At 31.7% G+C, this 21,111-nt stretch overlaps 1 protein-coding gene across 1 annotated transcript; it reads right to left on the bottom strand.

The window, feature by feature from the left end:
* Positions 1-1,139: 1,139 nt before the first annotated feature.
* LOC145277979 (uncharacterized) lies at positions 1,140-13,959 on the bottom strand. The gene is made up of 4 exons (XM_080130119.1): positions 13,764-13,959; positions 5,164-5,354; positions 3,478-3,576; positions 1,140-1,312 (listed from the first exon to the last, which is right to left on the bottom strand). The coding sequence occupies exons 1-4, from the start codon at positions 13,831-13,833 to the stop codon at positions 1,262-1,264; spliced, it is 411 nt and encodes a 136-aa protein (XP_079986245.1). The 5' UTR covers positions 13,834-13,959; the 3' UTR covers positions 1,140-1,261.
* Between the last annotated feature and the right edge of the window lie 7,152 nt (positions 13,960-21,111).

Below are 21,111 nucleotides of genomic sequence, written 5' to 3' on the forward strand. Positions count from 1 at the left end.
TTATTTATTTTTATATTTATTTATATTCATTTTTATATTTATATTTATTTATATTTATTTATTTTTATTTTTATCTATTTTTATTTATATTCATTTATATTTAGTTTTATATTTATTTTTATTTTTATTTATATGCATTTTTATATTTATATTTATTTATTTTTACATTTATTTATATTCATTTTTATTTTTATATTTATTTATATTTATTTATTTTTATTTATATTCATTTATATTCAGTTTTATATTTATATTTATTTATTTTTATTTTTATTTATATTCATTTTTATATTTAGTTATATTTATATTTATTTATATTTATATTTATTTATATTTATATATTTTTATTTGATATTTATATTTATTTATATTTATATATTTTTATTTATATTTATTTATATTTATTTATATTTATATTTATTTATATTTATATTTATATATTTTTATTTATATTTATATTTATATTTATTTATATTTATATATTTTTATTTATATTTATTTATATTTATTTTTATTTATATTTATTTATATTTATATTTATACTTAAATGTTCAAACAAATAAAAAAGGATTTTTTAAATTCTGTGGCTGCAAAAGAGTAAAAATGTGTTTATTAATATTTTTATTGGTCAATTCTGATGCATGTACTTCTTAGTTGCTTCATTAATGATTATTTGCTGCAACTAAAGTAGGGAGATTGGCATCTTTTGAAGGTAATTTTCATTGATCATTTAACAGATTGAAATTTTTAGATTCCTTTTCAAAGGGAACCAACTTCAAAATTATATACAAAATAATTGCTTTTGCGCATTCTTTTTAATTGATTAGAATGTTAATGACAATTGTTTTTCAATAATTTTATATACAATGATCTGTAAAAACCAACTAATTGAATTCCTGAAGGCAGATAGTTGAACATTTTAACCTTTTCTCTCAGGCTGGAATATTGACCGATTCTTATAGTCTAGAAACGAATTGAATTTTGTTCTTTTAGAAGTTTTACAGTATCCCAAAATGAAAGACTTTACCTTCAATGTTCATTATTAATGCTGATAAAGTGTTGTTTTAGTGTTGAAATATTTGTGTAGTGTTTTTAGTAGAGCAAAAATTTTAAAAAAAAAGAAAAAAAAGGTGGTTGCTGATAATGATTTTATTATATTTTACATTTTCTATGAATATGAAGAGATTGTTCTATGATTCTTGGCATGGTGCCAATATCCATTTTACTGCATAAAGCATCATTGATGTAAGGATGTCTTGGATTAGACACGTTTGTAGAACCTTTTACAACGGGCATCTCCAGAAGTCACCTCCTGAAAAAGAAAAGAAAAAGATGACACGTATAACTTGTTTTTTTGTTGTTGTTTTTTTCAGTTGTACAGCATATCAAACTTTTAATGCTGAAATATAATAATGTTTTGGAAACGATTCATTGAACAGTCATTGCTATTTAACCCGTAGCTGGAGAGGGTTAGTGTTCATATATTTCTCAATGATATAGAACTGATCATAAAGTTGATCAAGGGAAGTCAAAATGCTCTCCTTCTTGTTTTGTGTTGAAGAAAATCCTAAAAGAGACAATGGACAGCCCCTGTAAGGGTAACTGCACATGTAACTGTAAGGCAAGGGTTGAACAATCCCCAACCGCACCTCTCCTGAATCGGCATTGCTTGTGTCCAGTGACAAGGAGAAGTGCTAGACAACTGGAAACAATGCTGAAATAAGAAGAGAGGGCTGACCAGCCTTAACATTACTTAAACTTCTCAGTACACATTATTTTTAACGTGAATAAAATTATTGCATTTTCTTATATGGAATAAACGTACTCCATCATGATTATTGTGATGATGGCAGCCATGTCAGAATATGAAAAGAACAGCAAGAGAAAGAAAGACTGCTATGTGGACACAACTGTAACAATATTAAGAAACAGAAGAGGAAGAGATTCAGATTGTCAAAGAAAATATTCCAAAAGTTACGTCATTTGATCAAGTTTTTTTTTAATTTCATCAATTTATTCAAGAAAATCAAATTTTACTCTGTGTTCACGGGGAGGAAAAAAATAGCAGCAATTGTAGAATCAAGGGCAGCCAATCAGTTTTTATTTTAATTTTTTTTTTTTGGATAATATCAGAGAGACAACCGAAATTATATTTAAAACCAAACAACAATTTATTAACATAATATGTATTTTTTATTATTTTTTATTTTTCAGGAAATAAAATTTTCAAATTATGAAAGAATTTTTTAGAAGAGCCATTTCATTTTAAGTTAAAAACTAAATTTGAAGAATATTAAAATGGCTTCTACCTTCACTTATTTGTAAAAAAAACAGCAAATTTGTTTTTTGAAAAAAAAAACTGCTTGATCAATTTTTGTGACTTTTGGAATATAAAATCTTCATTTCAGTGACAAGTAGGTACATGATAAAAGTTTTTCTTCATTTTTGTTTATCGCTATAAAGTGCCGATCTGAATAGGTACTGCATACTGATAAAAAATTATGGGATTCATAGACAGAGAGATCAAAGAAAAGTTTCTTAAAAACAAAACTAAGATTTTTTTTCGTATAAATTTATTAATTTTGATTAAACTCCAAACGGAATATTACCATAGATATTGATAATTGATCATTTAAAAAAAAATTTTTTATAATATGTAATTTTTTAAATTTTTATATAACTAATAGATCATTTTTTATTTCATTCTTTTTATAACTAATAGATTATTTTTGTAATCCTGAGACATCTCTTAATTTGCTCATAATGTCAATGATTGTCAACTCCCCTCCCTCTAAGCATCAACAGGTGAGAAGATTCGTTCTTCATTCTCTGACAAAAAAGGCTTATCACAGGTGTCAATAGAGATCTCTGAATATCTCTAGCAGAAGCCCAACTCATTTGGGGTTCACCTTATCCGTATCACAGGAAAATAACAAAAAATATTCATATTTGGAGTAGTATGCTGAAGACTGACCTAGTTATCTCCCTTGATTTCAATTTTTTTCATGATGATTGAACATTTGTGTGGGGGTGTAAAACTATTAGAGATTTGTCAGTGTTAGTCAGGTTTTTAATACCATGAAGATTACAACAGTTTTGTCCCCTGAACCATATGTAAAAAGTTGCGTCCCTTGTCTGGGTTTGTGATGATGTATGTTTAAGCTGTTTAGTAACTCCCCTTTGTTTAGTTATCTCCCCTTTGATTGTTTATATAAACAAGTGTTTACATGTAATCGTTCTCTTTGTACCTGATCATATAAATTGAAGCAGATGTGTCTCTCTTTGTGTTTGTGCGTAAAACTAAAACATGATATGTGTTAATTGATTTATCTTTTTGTCAACTGTCGATATGACTTCTAATATGAATTTTATTTGAAACAAACAAGGTATTTTTTTTTATTTAATTCACAATTAACAATCAAAGGTTATTAATCAACTAATTAATTAATCTACAATAACAAATCAAAGATGACTTACCATGACCATCTCATCATTGACCACTTTTCTTGCAACATTGGCCTTGAATAAGCCATCTTGTTCCTCTTGAAGGGTATCACCAATCAAGTTATAAACAGCCTGGAAAAGGAACATGGAATCATCAGAAATGTATAAATTTGATGCATAAATCTTTCAAATTCACTCCTTTTTAAGTAATGGCTATATCCAGTTAGACCAGATTGAGCACTGACATGAGTATTTTCATGACAGTTTTCTGAACCTTACTATTTCCATGCTAGCTTGTGACAAATTGAAAACAGTTCCCTCACTCACTATCTGTGCCTAAATCTAAATGCAGATTCGATGAACGAAGTTTCTTTCCCAGAACTGTCCGCCTTAGGAACACTGTTCTGCTGGTCTGCTTCTCGGTTGAATACAACATGGTAGCCTTCAAATCCAATGTAAACAAGGTTTTTATTAAACCGCCCCAATAAATAATCACATTCTACCCAATTTGCACCATTAACGATTACTACACTACCCCCTTACATTCATTAACCTGAATACTCGAGTGGCCTTCAGGCCTTGATAAGCGGTGACTCTCAAGTAAATTGTAACAGCGCACGAATATGCACATGGCATCTACATGCAAATACCGAGCCGTGTGTGCAAAATTACGTCACGGTAAGGAAAAAGAAAGACAATAAAAGGAAGAGATATGACGGTCGAGATGACAGGTGTCAGAGAAGACATTCAGCACATTCGAGAGCACGTTAGAGTTGTGGTTGATGTCACGGACGTAACAAGAAGTCACACGTGGCGGGAGAATGAAGAAATAAATGTCGTCGTTACAAGAAAGAAAGCAGTAAAGTTATTACTTGTCCTATGTTCCTTGCGACATACTCTGCATAAAATGTGTGGGTCCCATGTGTAAACGTATGTACAACGTTGTCTCTTTTAAAGGTAACAACGTATTAAAAAACGTCCCTGCAAATGCGTTTAAGATCCACTAAACATCCATTCTTTTGAAAACTTGAATAAATACTGCAAATTTCATTAACCATATGTGAAGAGTTGCGTCCCTTGTTTGGGTTTGTGATGACATGTATTTAAGCTATTGAGTAAGTCAGTGTTATCTCCCCTTTGTTTATATAAACGAGTGTTTACATGTAGTCATTCTCTTCATGTCTGGTCATGTAGATAAAAGCAGACGTGTCTCTATTCTCCGTGTCTGTGTGTAAAACTAAAACATGTTACGTGTTAAAATTCACCAAACATCCATTCTTTTGAAAACTTGAATAAATACTGCAAATTTCATTAACTGATTTGAGTGATTAAACTCTAGGTTTGTTTAGAGCAGTTTCCTTGTAGAAGCCCTGAATGAGAAATTTGAGACATTTTCTTTTTTTTTTTAATGGAAATTGCTCAAAGCAAGGCATGAAGCCATTTAATGTAAGAATCTGGAAAAAAAAATACAACTTCTTAGGTCAAAACACAACTTATATAATAAGAGCTATATATCGATAGATTCCAACCCAAAATACAGCAATTCTTCTCCTGTTGTCAGAAACATCATTTAAGGATAAAATAAGGGAAGCTGCCAAAAGTAGGCCTAAGGTCCTCTTTCTACTTTCCTATAATCTATAATCGTAAGACCCTAGTTATGACACTGGTTGGACCCAATTGCTGGAAGTCAGCATACAAAATTAAATTAAAGCAACTCACGGAGAATGGGGCTCCAAAATGGACTTGTTTGACAGGAATGCCAAAGTCGGCTTTTTGTTCTTCGTTCCATCCAGTTTTCTTAGCTGCAAATTTAATCATCACACCTTTGCTGTTAATGGAAATTTCCTGGGTTATTTCATTGTCTGGATTCAGAAACGACTGGCCATACTCCCTTTCTTTTTCACTAATCTCTGAAAAAAAAAAAAAAAAAAAAAAATGAACATATGATCTATATATCTATAAAAGTGAGAATGTGTGTGTTCGTGTGTGAGGACAATTCTCAAGCTATAAACTCAACAAATTTTTGATCTACAGATTTGAAATTTGGTATATAGAGTATTCAGACATGTGGAAAACTTTCTAATTGGTTTTCATCCAGAAAAAAGGGCAGCTAAGAGGTAAAAATTGAAAAATTGGTACGTGGGGTGTGGTCATCAGATTTTTATCTGTTTGTAAACTGTTTCACATGCTTGAATGGTTTACAGGCCAGATTCCTTATGTTAAGAATAAGTAGGTTTGAAAACACTTTTTAAAGATCGTGTCAAGCTGGCCTAATGATTACCGTAATTGACTCACTGTCTTTAAGTTTTGGTTTCAATCTCAGCTTTAGTATTTTTTTTACTTACAAGAAGTGAACTGTTTAGAAAAAGACATAATACTTGCATGCACATGTCTCAGTTTCTGTATAAATTAAAATATAATATTTATGTGTATTTTATGGCCTGCTAATTGTTATTATGACAAAAATATTTTAAAAAACAAAAACTGTTGCGCATTAATGACAAAAACGTGGTGGACAAGTCAGGCATAGTTAGGGTTTATCTGTACTAAATATAGTTGTATTTTAAAAAGGATTAAGAATTTTATTGGTGATTCCTTGAGCGGCCTTTTCTGGCCACAGTTAAGTTAGCAACGGTAAAAATTATGAAATATGCCTTTTTGGCACATGATATTTACCTCCTTTTGCATGTCGGGAAGATGTGACGCAAGGTGGAGAAAGTGGGAGTGAAAAACCAGCACCCTAAAATAACACTTTAGCCTACAAAAAAATCCTGGTCAGCCCTATCATCATTTCCTGGTAGTAATGATTCAGACAATTAGGAATAAACTAACCCTGTTTCACAGAGTGAGAGGGTAAAGCCCGGGAGAATCAATCACCTAGAACTACACAGGATAATACCACAATGGCTTAGACCAGGGGTCGGCAACTCATTCAACCATCCACTGGGTTGGATCGTGTTATAATGAGGAGTCAGGAGCGAGACAAAGGCATTAATGAAAACTCAAGGAAAATATGTATGTAGATCACTGTTGACGTAAATATTTAAAATCATAATAAAAATAAACGTCGGGAAATCAGAAAAACAAAAGGAAATCTAAAATAAAAACAAAAATTAGTTTCCTCAAGAAACATCAAAACACTTGAAAGTGAAAAAAAAAAAAAAAAATTACCCAAAGCAAAATGGATGAAATTATGATGTGTATGTTTGAAACTGTTATTGAAAACATAAAAACATGGCCGGTTGAAAAATTCCAGCAAAATATTCACATGCACATGATGCCTCAGTTTCTATATAAAGGTGTATATATAGGGTAGGTAGCAGGAGTAAGCAATGTGGGGGGGGGGTCGCCATTGAAGAAAGGAAATAGAAAGCTGACTGAGATAACGTTATCCCCTCCTAATATCTGTTGCCAATCAGTCAAATTGATTCTCAGTTTTTTTTTTTTTATTTATTTGTTAATTTTTTACACAGAAATGGGTGTGATTGGGTTTTGATCGTGTTTTGCAGTCATAGTATTCAAATTCTGCTGGGAGGAAAATAGCAGCAAGCATTTTGTTGAATATGAAAGCCATGTCTCACATGTTAAAAATAGTTATTGGTAATCAGACTCGCGGGCTGATCATAATATATCCGTAGGCCATATCCAGCCCATGGGTCATAGATTGCTGACTCTTAGCTTAGACTCTGGTGATTACCGCAGTAAGGCACATCTGTTTTTGAAAACCGATTCTTTAAATGATTACTGTGAGATTAAAGTCAGAGGTGCTATATATTTTCTAGAAAAAAACAAAAACAAAATGGCTCTTATGCATTACTGTCATTGAACAACTTTTTTGTTTCCATTTTGAAAATCTCAAAACAGGGGAAGACAATTCAAGTAGACCGTATCCAACAACGACAATACAATAGCACAAAATAAAAGATTAATTATCTGAATATTTATTTAATTAAATTAAAATTAACATTCTAACAACTTAAACTAAAACTTAAATTATCTGAACATTTATTGAATTAAAATAAAATTAAGAAAATTCTGATAACAAAATAAAAGTTATTCTTTTAGAAAATATAAAATTTCGTAACAAAGTGAAAATTCTGAAATGAATGAAAGTTATCTTTATACAAACATGCGTGACTTTTAAAATTTATAAATAGTTTTGAACATCCAATATAAATATAAATGATAAATCAGTATCTCTGCAGAGAAGGTACTATAGAAGGGAAATGTTGTGCATTTCTCCTAATAATTACTTAAATAAACACAAGGTCAAACGACATTGCTTTTAACAAAACAAAAATAAAGGGTTTATTTTAAAAAGGTGAGATTGTATCTCAAACTGGAGAGAAAGAAAGAAAGTGTAAATGTCTGTTTGAAGGTATCGTCTGCCATCAGATGCAGTCATCAACAAGTAGCAGTGGGAGGGGTGAGTGAGAGAGGTCTGTATAGGTCGCTTGCTGGCGTCTCTCTGGCAATCGCAGTTGAGATCCCAAAGGGCTAAAAAATAGTCCTTAAGGGGACAACTCAAATCAATGCGCCCTGCCAACCGATTGATCAGTGTGGCCGAATCACTTTGGCACCGGGCATTGATCCGCTTATAGTAAATAGTTTGTTAACTGCTATATCACCATGCTGAAATAATAACGTTATTATTTAGATACCCATTCTTACCATGCGTGACAGTTTTTTTTTTTTTTTGCTTGTTTGTTTTGAGAAAACAATTAGAATAAAATTAGGAAAATTCGGCACCAGTGTATTACTAGGACAACTTCTGAAATTGAATTGTCTTCCCCTGTTCTGAGATCTTCAAAATGAAAACAAAAAAGTTGTTCCCTGGCACTAATGGACAAGTACCTCCTCGCCTCCTCAAAAAAAAAAAAAAAAAAAAGAATTAATTAAAAAATATATGCGTATGGGCATGGCTCAGAGGCTAAGGAATGAAGGTGGAGAGTAGTCAGTTTTGGTTTTGATTCTCGATGATGGCGCCAAAGTTATCAGTTTCATTAAATCTCTGCAAGCAAATTTCGATTCTGCTTTTTGCTAATTCCTACCCTCTGATGAGAAGGAAAGTATTTCTTTTGAAACTCCGTGGATTAAGGATGATCCACTTGATTTGTGTTTCCTTTTTGAAAATTAAATATGTTTTTAACTTTTGTTAAAGTGCTTTTTTAACATGTTTTAGTAATTCGGTATTTATGCAGAGAGTGATCCGTGCTGAAATAATAACATTATTTAAAAAGCCATTCTTAACATGGGGAGGGGAGGGTGTTTTGTACCTATTCTGTACTTTAACCTTACAATTGAATAAAAAACGTATCATTAACTTTAATTAAACTTGGGAATACGATTTAAAAAAAAATAGCGCGGATCGGATCACTCTCTACATTAGCACCCTTTTTTTTTCTTCTTCTATGGACTTTGTTTTTATTTTATTTTTTTAATCCACCCTATTCTCTATCTTCTTTTTATTTTGTTTCCGTCCCCCCCTGCCTCCCCCAACATTGTGGACTGACCCATTAAAGGGAGTGTATCATAATATTAAGCCAACTATTTATTCTAGTGTCAAAATTACAAAATTAGACATCCTTACTTATGTAGTCGCTTTAATATATTTTTCTAATCTGCCTCCAAAATTCCTTGAAATTTTTATACTATTTAATTAATAAGCATTTTAAAGCAAGTGACTTCTTTAAGAAAAAAAAAAAGAAGAATTCAAAATTAATTCTAAAACAAGTTGTGTGAACGTTGCTCTTCTGCAATAAAGATCAGAATGGTTATATAAAATCTTTCAAGCCATCAAAGGATTAAAAAGAGATTTTAACAACGGATGCTTGAACAAATCTAGGATAGTTAAACCTCACCCATCATGAAGCTGTTGAGGGTCTGCTTGTGCATGTATTGGTAAGTAAACTTTAAATCTATGTTTGTATATTTATGAATACTTATGCAGAGAAGGTACCGTGATATTTTGTTTTATAGTATTTTTAAGTTATCTCCTGTTGATTAAATTGTTAGGTGAAAGTACAGAATAATTACAAAGCATCGCCCCCTTCCAATGTTAATAAGTTTCTCAATAATAACGGTTTTTTTTTTTCAGCACGGTACCTTCTCTGCATAAGTACCGATACATTTGTTGGTGAGCGAAGTTGTTATACCAGATAGCCTAGATTAGGATGTTTTTTTTTTTTTTTTTTTTCATTACTTACACTAGTTTAATTGAAAATGAAAAATGAGATTCTACTTAAAAAAAAATATGTAAAGCGTTTTAAAACATCGGTAAAATAAATGTATTATAACCGTGGCCCATTTAGTACAATAGTAAGAGTGTTTTCGATAATGGGCTGGGAGCCGATATCGTGTACTGTTTCGACAATTTCCGGGACTAACTTCTTTTGATGCTTGTAAAGAAGAGCTTATTTATTTTTTATAATTGCTTCATGGTTCGATTGGCGTCTTAAATTATCTCTTGCAACGTATGCTTATTTTTGCTTAGTCAGTACTAGTTATCCCCCCCCTCTAGATAATTGACTCCATCTCCATAAGCGTTGAGGATCAAGTGTAAGTGAAAAAAGTCCTCCCCCTCACGTCTCATTGTAGTAGCTATTGAGAAGGGGTTGCTATACTACATACACTATGCTTATTCATACAAAAAGAATTGAAATTCTACATTTAGTAGATTCGTATGAGTAAAGCCCCTTGAAAAACTTGGTTAAAAATAAAATAAATATTTATGACATTCGAGTGAGGAATCAGTAACTATTTTGGAGACTAATAATTTGCGATGGATTGAAATAACATATTCGTTTTTAACAGCTTAAAATAAATTGGGGAAACGCTGGTTTGGAAACAAACGTTAAGAGTATCATAAAATCAAGCATATATATGTTTTTATTTTTGTTAGCGATACTTTCTTGGATGAATTCAAGTATTTATACGAAAGTGCATTTTTACCTAAATGCGTGGTGGGAATAATTCTCCCTTTGACCAACCTGGTACCCCCTAAATGGGGAGCGGCATATATATTATTTTAAAAATATCAGAGTATATATATATATATATATATATGTGTGTGTGTCACACATATATATATATATATATATATATATATATATATGTGTGTGTCACACATATATATATATATATATATGTGTGTGTCACACATATATATATATATATATATATATATATATATATGTGTGTGTCACACATATATATATATATATATATGTGTGTGTCACACATATATATATATATATATATATGTGTGTGTCACACATATATATATATATATATATATATATATATGTGTGTCACACATATATATATATATATATATATGTGTGTCACACATATATATATATATATATATGTGTGTCACACATATATATATATATATATATATGTGTGTCACACATATATATATATATATATATATATATGTGTGTGTCACACATATATATATATATATATATGTGTGTCACACATATATATATATATATATATATATATGTGTGTCACACATATATATATATATATATATATGTGTGTGTCACACATATATATATATATATATATATATATATATATATGTGTGTGTCACACATATATATATATATATATATATATATGTGTGTGTCACACATATATATATATATATATATATATATATATGTGTGTGTCACACACATATATATATATATATATATATATATGTGTGTGTCACACATATATATATATATATATATATATATGTGTGTGTCACACATATATATATATATATATATATATATATATGTGTGTCACACATATATATATATATATATATATATATACTCTGATATTTTTAAAATAATATATATGCCGCTCCCCATTTAGGGGGTACCAGGTTGGTCAAAGGGAGAATTATTCCCACACATAATGTGTGTGTGTAAATGTTTACTTTAACTAGAACAGAAATCGACCAATAAAATTTGGTTTTATATAGATTTTAGGGTCGCTAACAACGAATCTGATATTCGAACCCGTCGCAAATTTACCATTTGCATGGTATTAACCCCTGAGCCCTCGCACTATTTTCTGCCATCTCACCGCCTTCGTTTATGCTATTTTTACATGATGCGTTTGCACGTGCACGCGCGTAGTAAAGTGACTTGTCACAATCGCAGAAGAATTTTTAGCAGACATTTGAAATAACAAAATATATATATTAGAATAGCAAAATTTTAAAATGATAAAGATGTGAATCATATTCGGATGTTATAAAATAAATAAGTCGATTAAAAAAAAATTTTTTTTTAAATCACGAAATGTAATAAAACACAAGAAAAAAAAGTGAACCATATTCGGATGTTATAAAATATATAAGTCGATTTAAAAAAAAAAAAAAATGTCACGAAATGTAATAAAACACGAAGCGACGAAGCAAGCGCTTTTCGTCAGATGGGCTTTTCAAGGATATACGTTTCAAAGAAAGAAAAGAAACTTGTTTTTCTTTTTTTTTTCTTTTTTTTTGTTTTGTAGAACCGTTGTAATAGTAGCTATATATATATATATATATATATATATATATATATATATATATATATATATAACTACTTCATTTACTCACAGAAAATTAATATACGAAAGTATAAATTTATGCGTAAACTTTATTTACTTCAAAAGTGCTCAATACGTAGGTAGAGCTAGTTAGTAGCGGAATATTCAGTGTAGCTTAATCGCCATATTTTATAACTATATATATATATATATATATATATATATATATATATATATATATATATATATATCCAACGATCGCAACAAGCCAAGAAAAGTTACCTCCCATGAACGTTCTGAATATTTTTCCCATCACTTAAAGGCATTTTTCTCTACCAAATAGTAAATATTAACTTTATTTTATATTATTTTAAGATCAAGTTTGCTTAGACTGATAGCATAAATATAGGATATGAAAGATTTTATTATGCATTTAATTTTTAACGTTTAGTATCCATCTGTCCATAACTCGGATGAAACGATGCTGGAGAGATAAATAACGACTAAGGCTAGAGCCCTAAACTTCCTGGTTTCAATTCTAGCAGATGGTACTCAAGTCATATTTTTTATTTTTTAATACCTTTTGAAATCATTACTATATGAAATTGAATAACAATCAATAGAGAATTGACTCTATGATAATAAGAAATCTTCATAAATTAAAATATAATATTTATGCATATTTGCAACTGGGCAATGCCGAGCGGCTTGCTAGTTCAAAAATAAGGATTACGATTAGCATAAAAAGAGGGTTAAAAATTAAGGCTTCATACCTGTTGAGTATCCTGCTATCTGTCCCCACCCCTGCATGTATTTGTAGAAAATTTCCAAACTATTATACCTATCCTGATTCAATTTGAAATTGACCCACTATGATTTGAGACTATTTAGTCTGTCTGTCTGTTCCACTTTTTCTTGAAAACTACTGACCCAATCTGGCTGAAATTAAGTAAATAATAGAGATTGGTATTTAATGCAAAATTTGGCACAAATTCAACCATCAATTCAATGGGCTATAACTTTTGCCGTTTTAACTAGGCTATTGATCGTTTTCGGTCTTGTTATGTCGTTCTTCATTTTCTAACTGATCTACAGATCTCACTAATCCTTATCCACGAGTGACTTTTTATCCTGGATAAGTGGTGACTGATCAGTAAAAAAGAAATTCTACTTTTAACAAATAATTACTAATTGTTTATCTGGAAGTATTACATTCCAGGCACCTGATTAAAGTTTATCTTGTATTAGATTTTGCAGTCATTATTTAAATTATAAAAATATTGAGTCATAGAAATAAATATTTACAAAGCTACAAAAAAAAAGCCACATTTTTTTTCCAAATTGAAATTTTGCAATGAAATGATGATCGCAAAAGTTATAGACCATTGAAATGAGTGCTTTATGCCACACTTGTAGAATAAATATGGTGTTGTGGTGACTAATCCCTATTAATCCCTATTGTGCATCAAATAGATACCATAATACTTAGTTCGCTGCATCTTATCATAAAAGTTCATACAAAATTTCAGTCTGATTGGCTCAGTAGTTTCCAAAAAAAAGTAGAACAAAAAGAAATATAATATAGACAGTTGACAGGCTATTTGGGCATCATTAAATTAATAGATAAAAAAAATCTAACTTATTTTTACAGAAAGTTGTCACTAAATGAGACTTCCTATTCGATATTAGCCGAAAGACTTTTGCAGATTTTTAAAAGGTAAAAATTGGCTTTTGCTTTTTAAAAAGTTGAAAAAAAAAAATATATATATATAACAACTTACTGAGTTTGTTGGCAAATTCTTGACCGTTTTCAATTCTATCAAGTTTCCATTTTCCATTAAGAGCAGCCATATTTGTCTTGTTCTTGCCGGCGGTGGACAAAGTGGTTACAATGAGATGCTGCAGGAGGTTCCTTTGAGCAATCTGTAGGTCTGGCAAATTCTGCTTGGAGACCCATCATTTTATAGTCATAATCAGGGTCTAGATTGCTATCTCAGTCCCTCTCCTACACACACACACACACACACATGCACTTGACCCCTATTGTTTTTGTTTCCTTTTCCTTTTTTTTCTCGAATGCACACACACATATACATACATACAATTATGTGTTATCTTCATACTTTCTCTATTTCCTTTTTTTCTTTCTCCTTCTTGAAACTCCTCCTTAAATTTTCATGACATCATAGTTGATCTTGTCCTCATGAGAGAACCAATCAGCATCAAGGATAAGTTCTCTTGATAGAGCTCCTCAGAAAATAGACCAATCATAAAAGTTGCTTGAAAATTAGGGGAGCTTCTTATCAGAAATTTTAAACAAAAATAATATAAAAAATAAAAATAGATAATCAAGTCTAGACGATTATATTATAAATTATTAATTTTTATATATTTTTTAAAATTAATACTTTGCCAAATTTTAAATAATTTGTAACTAAGAAAACGTGAATTGAGACATTTTCTTTTAATATTATCATTTTCTTTTCTTTTTTTTTTGTATTTTGTAGAAAATTTTTTATTTGTTATCACTAAATACAGATAAGTTTTATGATGTTCGTATGAACTTTTATCGTTTGCTTTAATCCCCCCCCCATCTTTTACATACATTCAATTATATCCACAAGGGGTTGCTTAGGTCTGTTGGGCCTAACTTTAAAATAGCAATTTTTTTGTGTGTGTGCGTGGGTGAATGTGTCACGTTTAAGTATGAATTACTATTTTTCTGACAATGCATCTCTATTAAAATGGAACTTATAAAAATATGCATTAAACTTCACAACATTTAGATAGGTTTGAGGTTTAGAAGACTGACAATGCAATAGAAACTTATGCACATCAGGCAAATTGAGCGAATGCATGGAGGAGAAACGAGATGGTAATAGACAGAGACAATATTTAAGATAATACTTTTTTGTTTTCCTTTCCAATAAATCATGTGTTATATGGTATTCCAAGTTTTTATATTTCGAAGGTAATATCTCCTTTTCAAAAGAATTCCCTATCAAATGTGTGCTAATGTATTAATGTGTATTTTAGCAACAAATTAATAAAAAAAATGAACTGATTAAAATTGCAGTTACTTCCCTTGTATTACAAAAAAAAACCCTGATTTTTAGATCTTGAATCTCAAAAAAATGTATGAACAATGATTTATCTGCTTTTCAAGTTGGAAAAAATACAAAAAGAAATGGAACTAAAATGCTCTCCTGCACAAATGTTCATATATATATATATATATATATATATATATATGTGTGTGTGTGTGATTTTGTGTATGGAACGCTCTCTAGCAAACTACTTTGTCAATTTTTGCTGTACAGACTTGAAACTTGCTATATGAGGTAGTTGGACCTGTGGAAAAAATTCGATTTGGGTTTTATCTGGTAAAAGTATCTGCTAAGGGGTCAAAATTTAAAAAAATAGAACTTGGCAAGTGTAAGTCGACTAAACAAGCGCAAATATCCATTCATGTGTTAAACTACATTAATTAAGTTTCGATATGCATATGGACTTAGTTCAGAATGAATAATACTGAGGAGCTATACATTTTGATTTTGTTTTTAGCTGATGGTACCTAAGTCATGTTTTTGTTTTCACTTTTTAAATCACTACTATATATTGGGTACAATATAATAATCAAAGAACTGGCTGTATAGTAATAAATATGAAATTTGCATAAATAAAAATATATGTAAGCATATTTTATGACCGGGCAACGCCGAATGGTCTGCTAGTATATGAATGAAAGATTTTGAGCAAACATACTTATTCTACATAGAAATGTAGAATAATAGTGATTATTTCAATGATATCGTTGTTGAGGTTGGTCATAAGTTGAAAGCCATGATTTTTATTCGTTTTCAAGTTGGTATGGATTTTCAAATAAGCTGACATATGATGGAATTCGGTTCTTTCCTTAGAAGAAAACTGAATTTTGTTTGTAATGATAAAAAGATTTGAGCTTTCAGACATGTATGATGATGGCATCTGTGAAAAAGTAATATCATCTTATAGCCGAGAAAAAGAATTGGTATCTTATTTCAGCAAGCAGGCAGTAGAAACAAGCTGAAGGTCATTAATATTTTGTGAACTGATAAATCTGATTTTTTTATTAGATGACTCATACAATCTTTGATTCAGCAAGGACTTATGTATGATATGAAACGAAATTGGAAATTAAAAGACGTTTCAATTATACCAGTCATCATAGGAGCAACTGGGCTTATGAAAAAGAACTTTAAAAATTACATAGCAAACATACCCGGTGAACCAAGTGCAAGTGAAATACAAACGATTGCACTGAAAGGGACGACTAGAATCCTGAAAAGATCTCTTGGTTGGACTCACTAAAATAGGGGTAAATGTCAGACATCTGGTTGGATGTCCCATCCCCAAGAAGAAAAAGTTTAAGAAAAATGAAAAAAAAAAGAGAGAATGATTTTTAATTCGTTCTGTGTTCCCAGATGGACACTTGAAGCATTAAGGATCTGATATTTCATGATTTATGAGGGGCGTGCAATAAGTAATGCCCCTGACCCACTTCCAGTTGTCTGATTTAGCTGAAATTTTGCATGTGCAAGGATTTCTATCTCTACAGATTATGTGGCAAATTACAGCTCTGAACTAATTGTAGTTTCTGTTTTACAGGTGTTTGAACTGAGCCAGGTGTGAAAAGGAGCCTGTTAATGTCGAGCAGTGATCCAGTTTTTGTATTTGAAAGGATGCACACCACAGGAGTGAATTCAAACATGGTCGGAAGTCTGTGGAAACAGCTCCCAGACCTGGTCGCCCTCCCCCCCAAATTCTGCCATTGATGTTGATTTGAGGCTGCCATTTTGGAAGATCGGCACATTACTATTTGTCAAATAGCCCAAGATGTCAAGATTAGTACAGGGTCTGTGGAAACTATCATTCATGACCATTTCCATAAGCATAAGGTGTCTGCCAGATGGATTCCCAAGTTGCTCACACCATTCCAGAAGCAAGAACGTGTCAAGTGCTCGAGGATGAATTTGGAGATGTGCTAAGAAGATGAGTCAAAGTTTTTCAAAAGACTGATTACACAAGATGAAACCTGAGTCCATCACTATGATCCAGAGACCAAAGCCCAGTCAATGCTGTGGAAGCACTTGGACTCACCACCTCCAAAGAAGGCAAGGGTGCAGCCCTCCGCTGGCAAGGTCATGCTTACAATCTTCTTGGGCCAGGACGGAGTAGTGATGACAGATTTCCTGGCAAAGAGTACCACAATTACAGGAGCCTATTATGCTTCACTTTTGAGGAAATTAAGGGAAGCTATCAAAATCAAGAGGTGGGGCAAGATCAGCAAAGGTACCCTCCTCCTGCAGGACAACGCTCCAGTCCACAAATCGCATGTCGCCAGATAAGAAGCACGGGCGTGTGGTTATGAAATTTTTCCTCATCCTCCCTACTCTTCTGATCTTGCACCCTCTAACTTTCACCTCTTCCCAGCCATGAAGTTGTTTTTGAAAGGAAAGCGTTTTCCAGATGATGAAGCATTGATTTCTGAAGTCAAGTTCGTGGTACAAAAACGATCTCCAGAGCTGCATCAAACGATGGGAGAAATGCATAACTCTGGGTGATTCCTATGTAGAGAAAGACTAATAACTGTCAAGTTTCGTTGCTCTACTGCTATGGGAAATGGGTCAGAGGCATTACTCATTGCATGCCTCTTGTAGTTTTAGGGGGGGGGGTAATTTTTTTTTTTTTTTTTTTTTTTAATACATTTAGAGTATTGTATAAGGAGCGAGATATCTTCTGGAGTAATAGAATGATCCAATTCATCAATTATATCACAGACAGGAAATCACTAGTATGACATGATGAATGAGCATTTTGGATTTTTTTTTTTTTTTTTTTTTTTTTTTTAGTTTTGGAATAGCTGATTGAGACATGAATGAGGGGCTATATATGCTGCAGAGTTTGCTTCATCCCAACTGGTTTTACTTACCATTTTTATTAAAATTGTTACGTGTTTGTTCAGGGATATGGACGAGTAACAAATTAAAAAAAAAAAAACTAATAAAAGTTGAAGTTAAAATAAAGAAATTTTTATGTTAACATAAAACAAAACATACAAATAATATTCACAAGTAAATACACTTTTTTTAATACTACTGCTACTAGCTTTTAAAGTTTATATAATGTTGATGGTGAAAGGGAGATAAGGAATATCAACTTCACTTAAATGTTTTATGTATGTATAAATCTAATAAGGTTGGTTGTTTTTTTTTGTTTTACGGCATATTAACCCTTTTCGGGTTATTTAATGCCGAATCCAAAGATTTTGAAGGAAAATTTTTTTAATAGAATATATTTGTTGTTTTCACGTCGGTTTCTATTTAACCCATAGTTGGGACCCTAACAGGTACTACCACTTCGGGTCAGAGTGGATCTGGGAGCAATGGCAATTAAAGGGTGGCTCCACACTCCCCAAAGCCCACAAGCTGGGGCCTCACCACTGGATATAGTTTAAGGTCATATCCAGGACCCCCATTGAGGGACTTTTACCCTCTGCAGGGGGGGAGGGCAGTCGGCATATTCTAATGCCCCACCGACAGGGCCGAAATCTAATAAGGATATTAAAATATAGTTCTTTGGTGAAAAAATACATGATCTTTGTATTTACCAAAAATTCAAGTTTCTTCAAATGATATGGTGGTTGGCTTTGAAGAAGTTTCTTTCAGCTGGGTTTTTTTATTCTAGAAACATTACCAGAGTTCTTATCAGCAATTTAACTAACGCAGCTGCTAGTGCAGCATCCTTGAATGTCTACCCAATTAACATTAATATTACTAGTGTATTACAATCCTTGGCCAGAGAGAGAATATCTTGGTTGTCTACCCCATGGAGGACATCTCTGGACACTTCAACGATGTCGAGGTTGTCATCGGCTACATCAGTTGGTGGTGGTTTCTCTTTGTGTTCTCGCTCATTACTAGCAGGACTGCTGTGTTGGAACTGAATGCCTGTAGAAAATAAGTGACAAGATATTTTTCTTTTAAATAAAAATAGAATTTTATTTGTGAAAGGGTTAGGATTTGAGGACTATAAAAATGCAGCTATGGAAATGGTCTATGTAGTAAAATAAATAACGTTGGCAATATTCAAGGGATTTCAAGAATTTTCAATTATGCATATTTATTTCTGAATATAGTGTCACACAAGATGGAAGATGTGTGAATTTCACAAATATTTTTGAGAAAATATCTCTTCATCATATTTGGAAAATTCCTGCATCTACCATCTTGTGTGACACACTATGTTCAGATATAAATATGCACAATTATTGAAATGCCTTCAATATTGTCATCATTATTCATTTTACTACATAGACCGTTTCCATAACTGCATTGTTAAAACCCCCAAATACAACCTTTTCGCACAATGCTTCAAGCGAACTACAAAATCCTCCTAGACTTTATTTATTGATTTATTTATTTAAGAGCATTTTAATTCAAGACCTGGCCTGGACAAAGTCGAGATTCCAATTTTTTGCATCCGCTACAGTTGGAGTCCAAGCTTCAACTTCTACATCCATCACCAACCGTGATCAGATCCAAACTGATTTACAATTCTTTCCTCTTTGAAACAAGAGGGGAAATAATGATACAGAGAAGGAGGGAGAGATATGAATTATAATTTTAAAAACTTGATTGCGCTGAGATTTTATCAAGGTTGGATATGCATTGACGTTTCAAGATGAAAATAGTCAACTTGCTTTTACGTATCTTCTCTTGAGGACAAGAAAATATGGATAGAAGACTTTTACATGTGGGGAGCTTTGAGCTCCCCATGAAGGGCTCTTTATCATTGTGCCATGCTAGGTTTTGTTCTTTATCATAATCCACAAAAGAATTATTATTATTATTATTATTATTATTATTATAAAGCACATAAGTTAGACAATCTTCTCCTCCTCCTCCATTAAATAGGTCAATGGTTGATACTAATCCAAGCAAGATAAAAAATCAATTTGTAATCCTGCCATTTTTTGCAGGCATCATTCTAATTAAATGACTGACGATAATGTTAGCAACATTTTTATGATGTCTGTAATATTTGCTTGAGAAATCATGACTTGTATAATTCTGTAATAAATTTAAAAATAGTTTGAAAAAGTGGATTAAATGTTAGCCAAATTGCCTTCTAGGAAGATCTTCTTTCAAGTGATATTCATCTTTTTTTGGAACAAAATTCTGATAAGAACCAACTTATATGAAGTACTTGTGTGTGTGTGTGTGTGTGTGTGTGTGTGTGTGTGTACATATAATCTCACATTAACTTCTAACTCAGAAACTTGTAATATATGGATTTGTCTTACGAATTTTTTTTTACGTGAAGTTTTGATGTCTGCTTGCATCACTGTAAAAAGATTAAGCCGGCGGTTGGTCTGTCATGTTCAGATCTGAAATGGGCTTCTTTTTTTTTTTTTTTTTTTTTTTTTTTTTTTTTTTTATTGATGCTTAAGTTTGAAATGGCATTTTCATTGGTCTGTGTTATGATTGGTCTGTGTTATGACTGGCTATATGTATTAAGACTTTTAATTTTCGGGCCATTTGTTGTAGGCATCTACAACAACGAGAAAAGATTGTCCATTCGTGGGTCCTGCAAAAGGTAAGTGGAGCATGACCAAAGGAAATTTGTATACGGCGATGAAGAAAGTGTAGAGTTGTGATGTGATTTGGCTACTAGTTAGCATTTAGTGCGAGATCGTCTACCTGTTTATTTATATTTAACCAATAAACGTAACCACATACTACGGCCTTCATGTGGCTGATGCCTTGATGTCCAAAATGGAATTGTTTAAGGATCCTGTTTTGCAAGGATGAAGGAATGATGACCCATTCAGCAAAAGAATTACCACATCAACCTTAGATAGGGAAGATTTCCATTGGAAAAATGGTGGAATACTGTTGGTCACTTGGTACAGTGATAGGTGATCACTTCCCGCAGTAGATGGTCAGAAGGTGTTACTTCTTTAATCATGTAGGAAGTAACTGTCAACTCCCTTACTGTTGCTATAAGGTCTGCTATGCTTAAGTTTGAAAGGTCAAATCTTTTGAACTTTAACACCAATTTTGACCCCTTAACATTTGTTTTGGGCTC

Source organism: Euprymna scolopes, chromosome 1, assembly GCF_053919585.1.
Source record: "Euprymna scolopes isolate OS-2025 chromosome 1, ASM5391958v1, whole genome shotgun sequence".
In the NCBI taxonomy this organism is placed as follows: Eukaryota; Metazoa; Mollusca; class Cephalopoda; order Sepiida; family Sepiolidae; genus Euprymna; species Euprymna scolopes.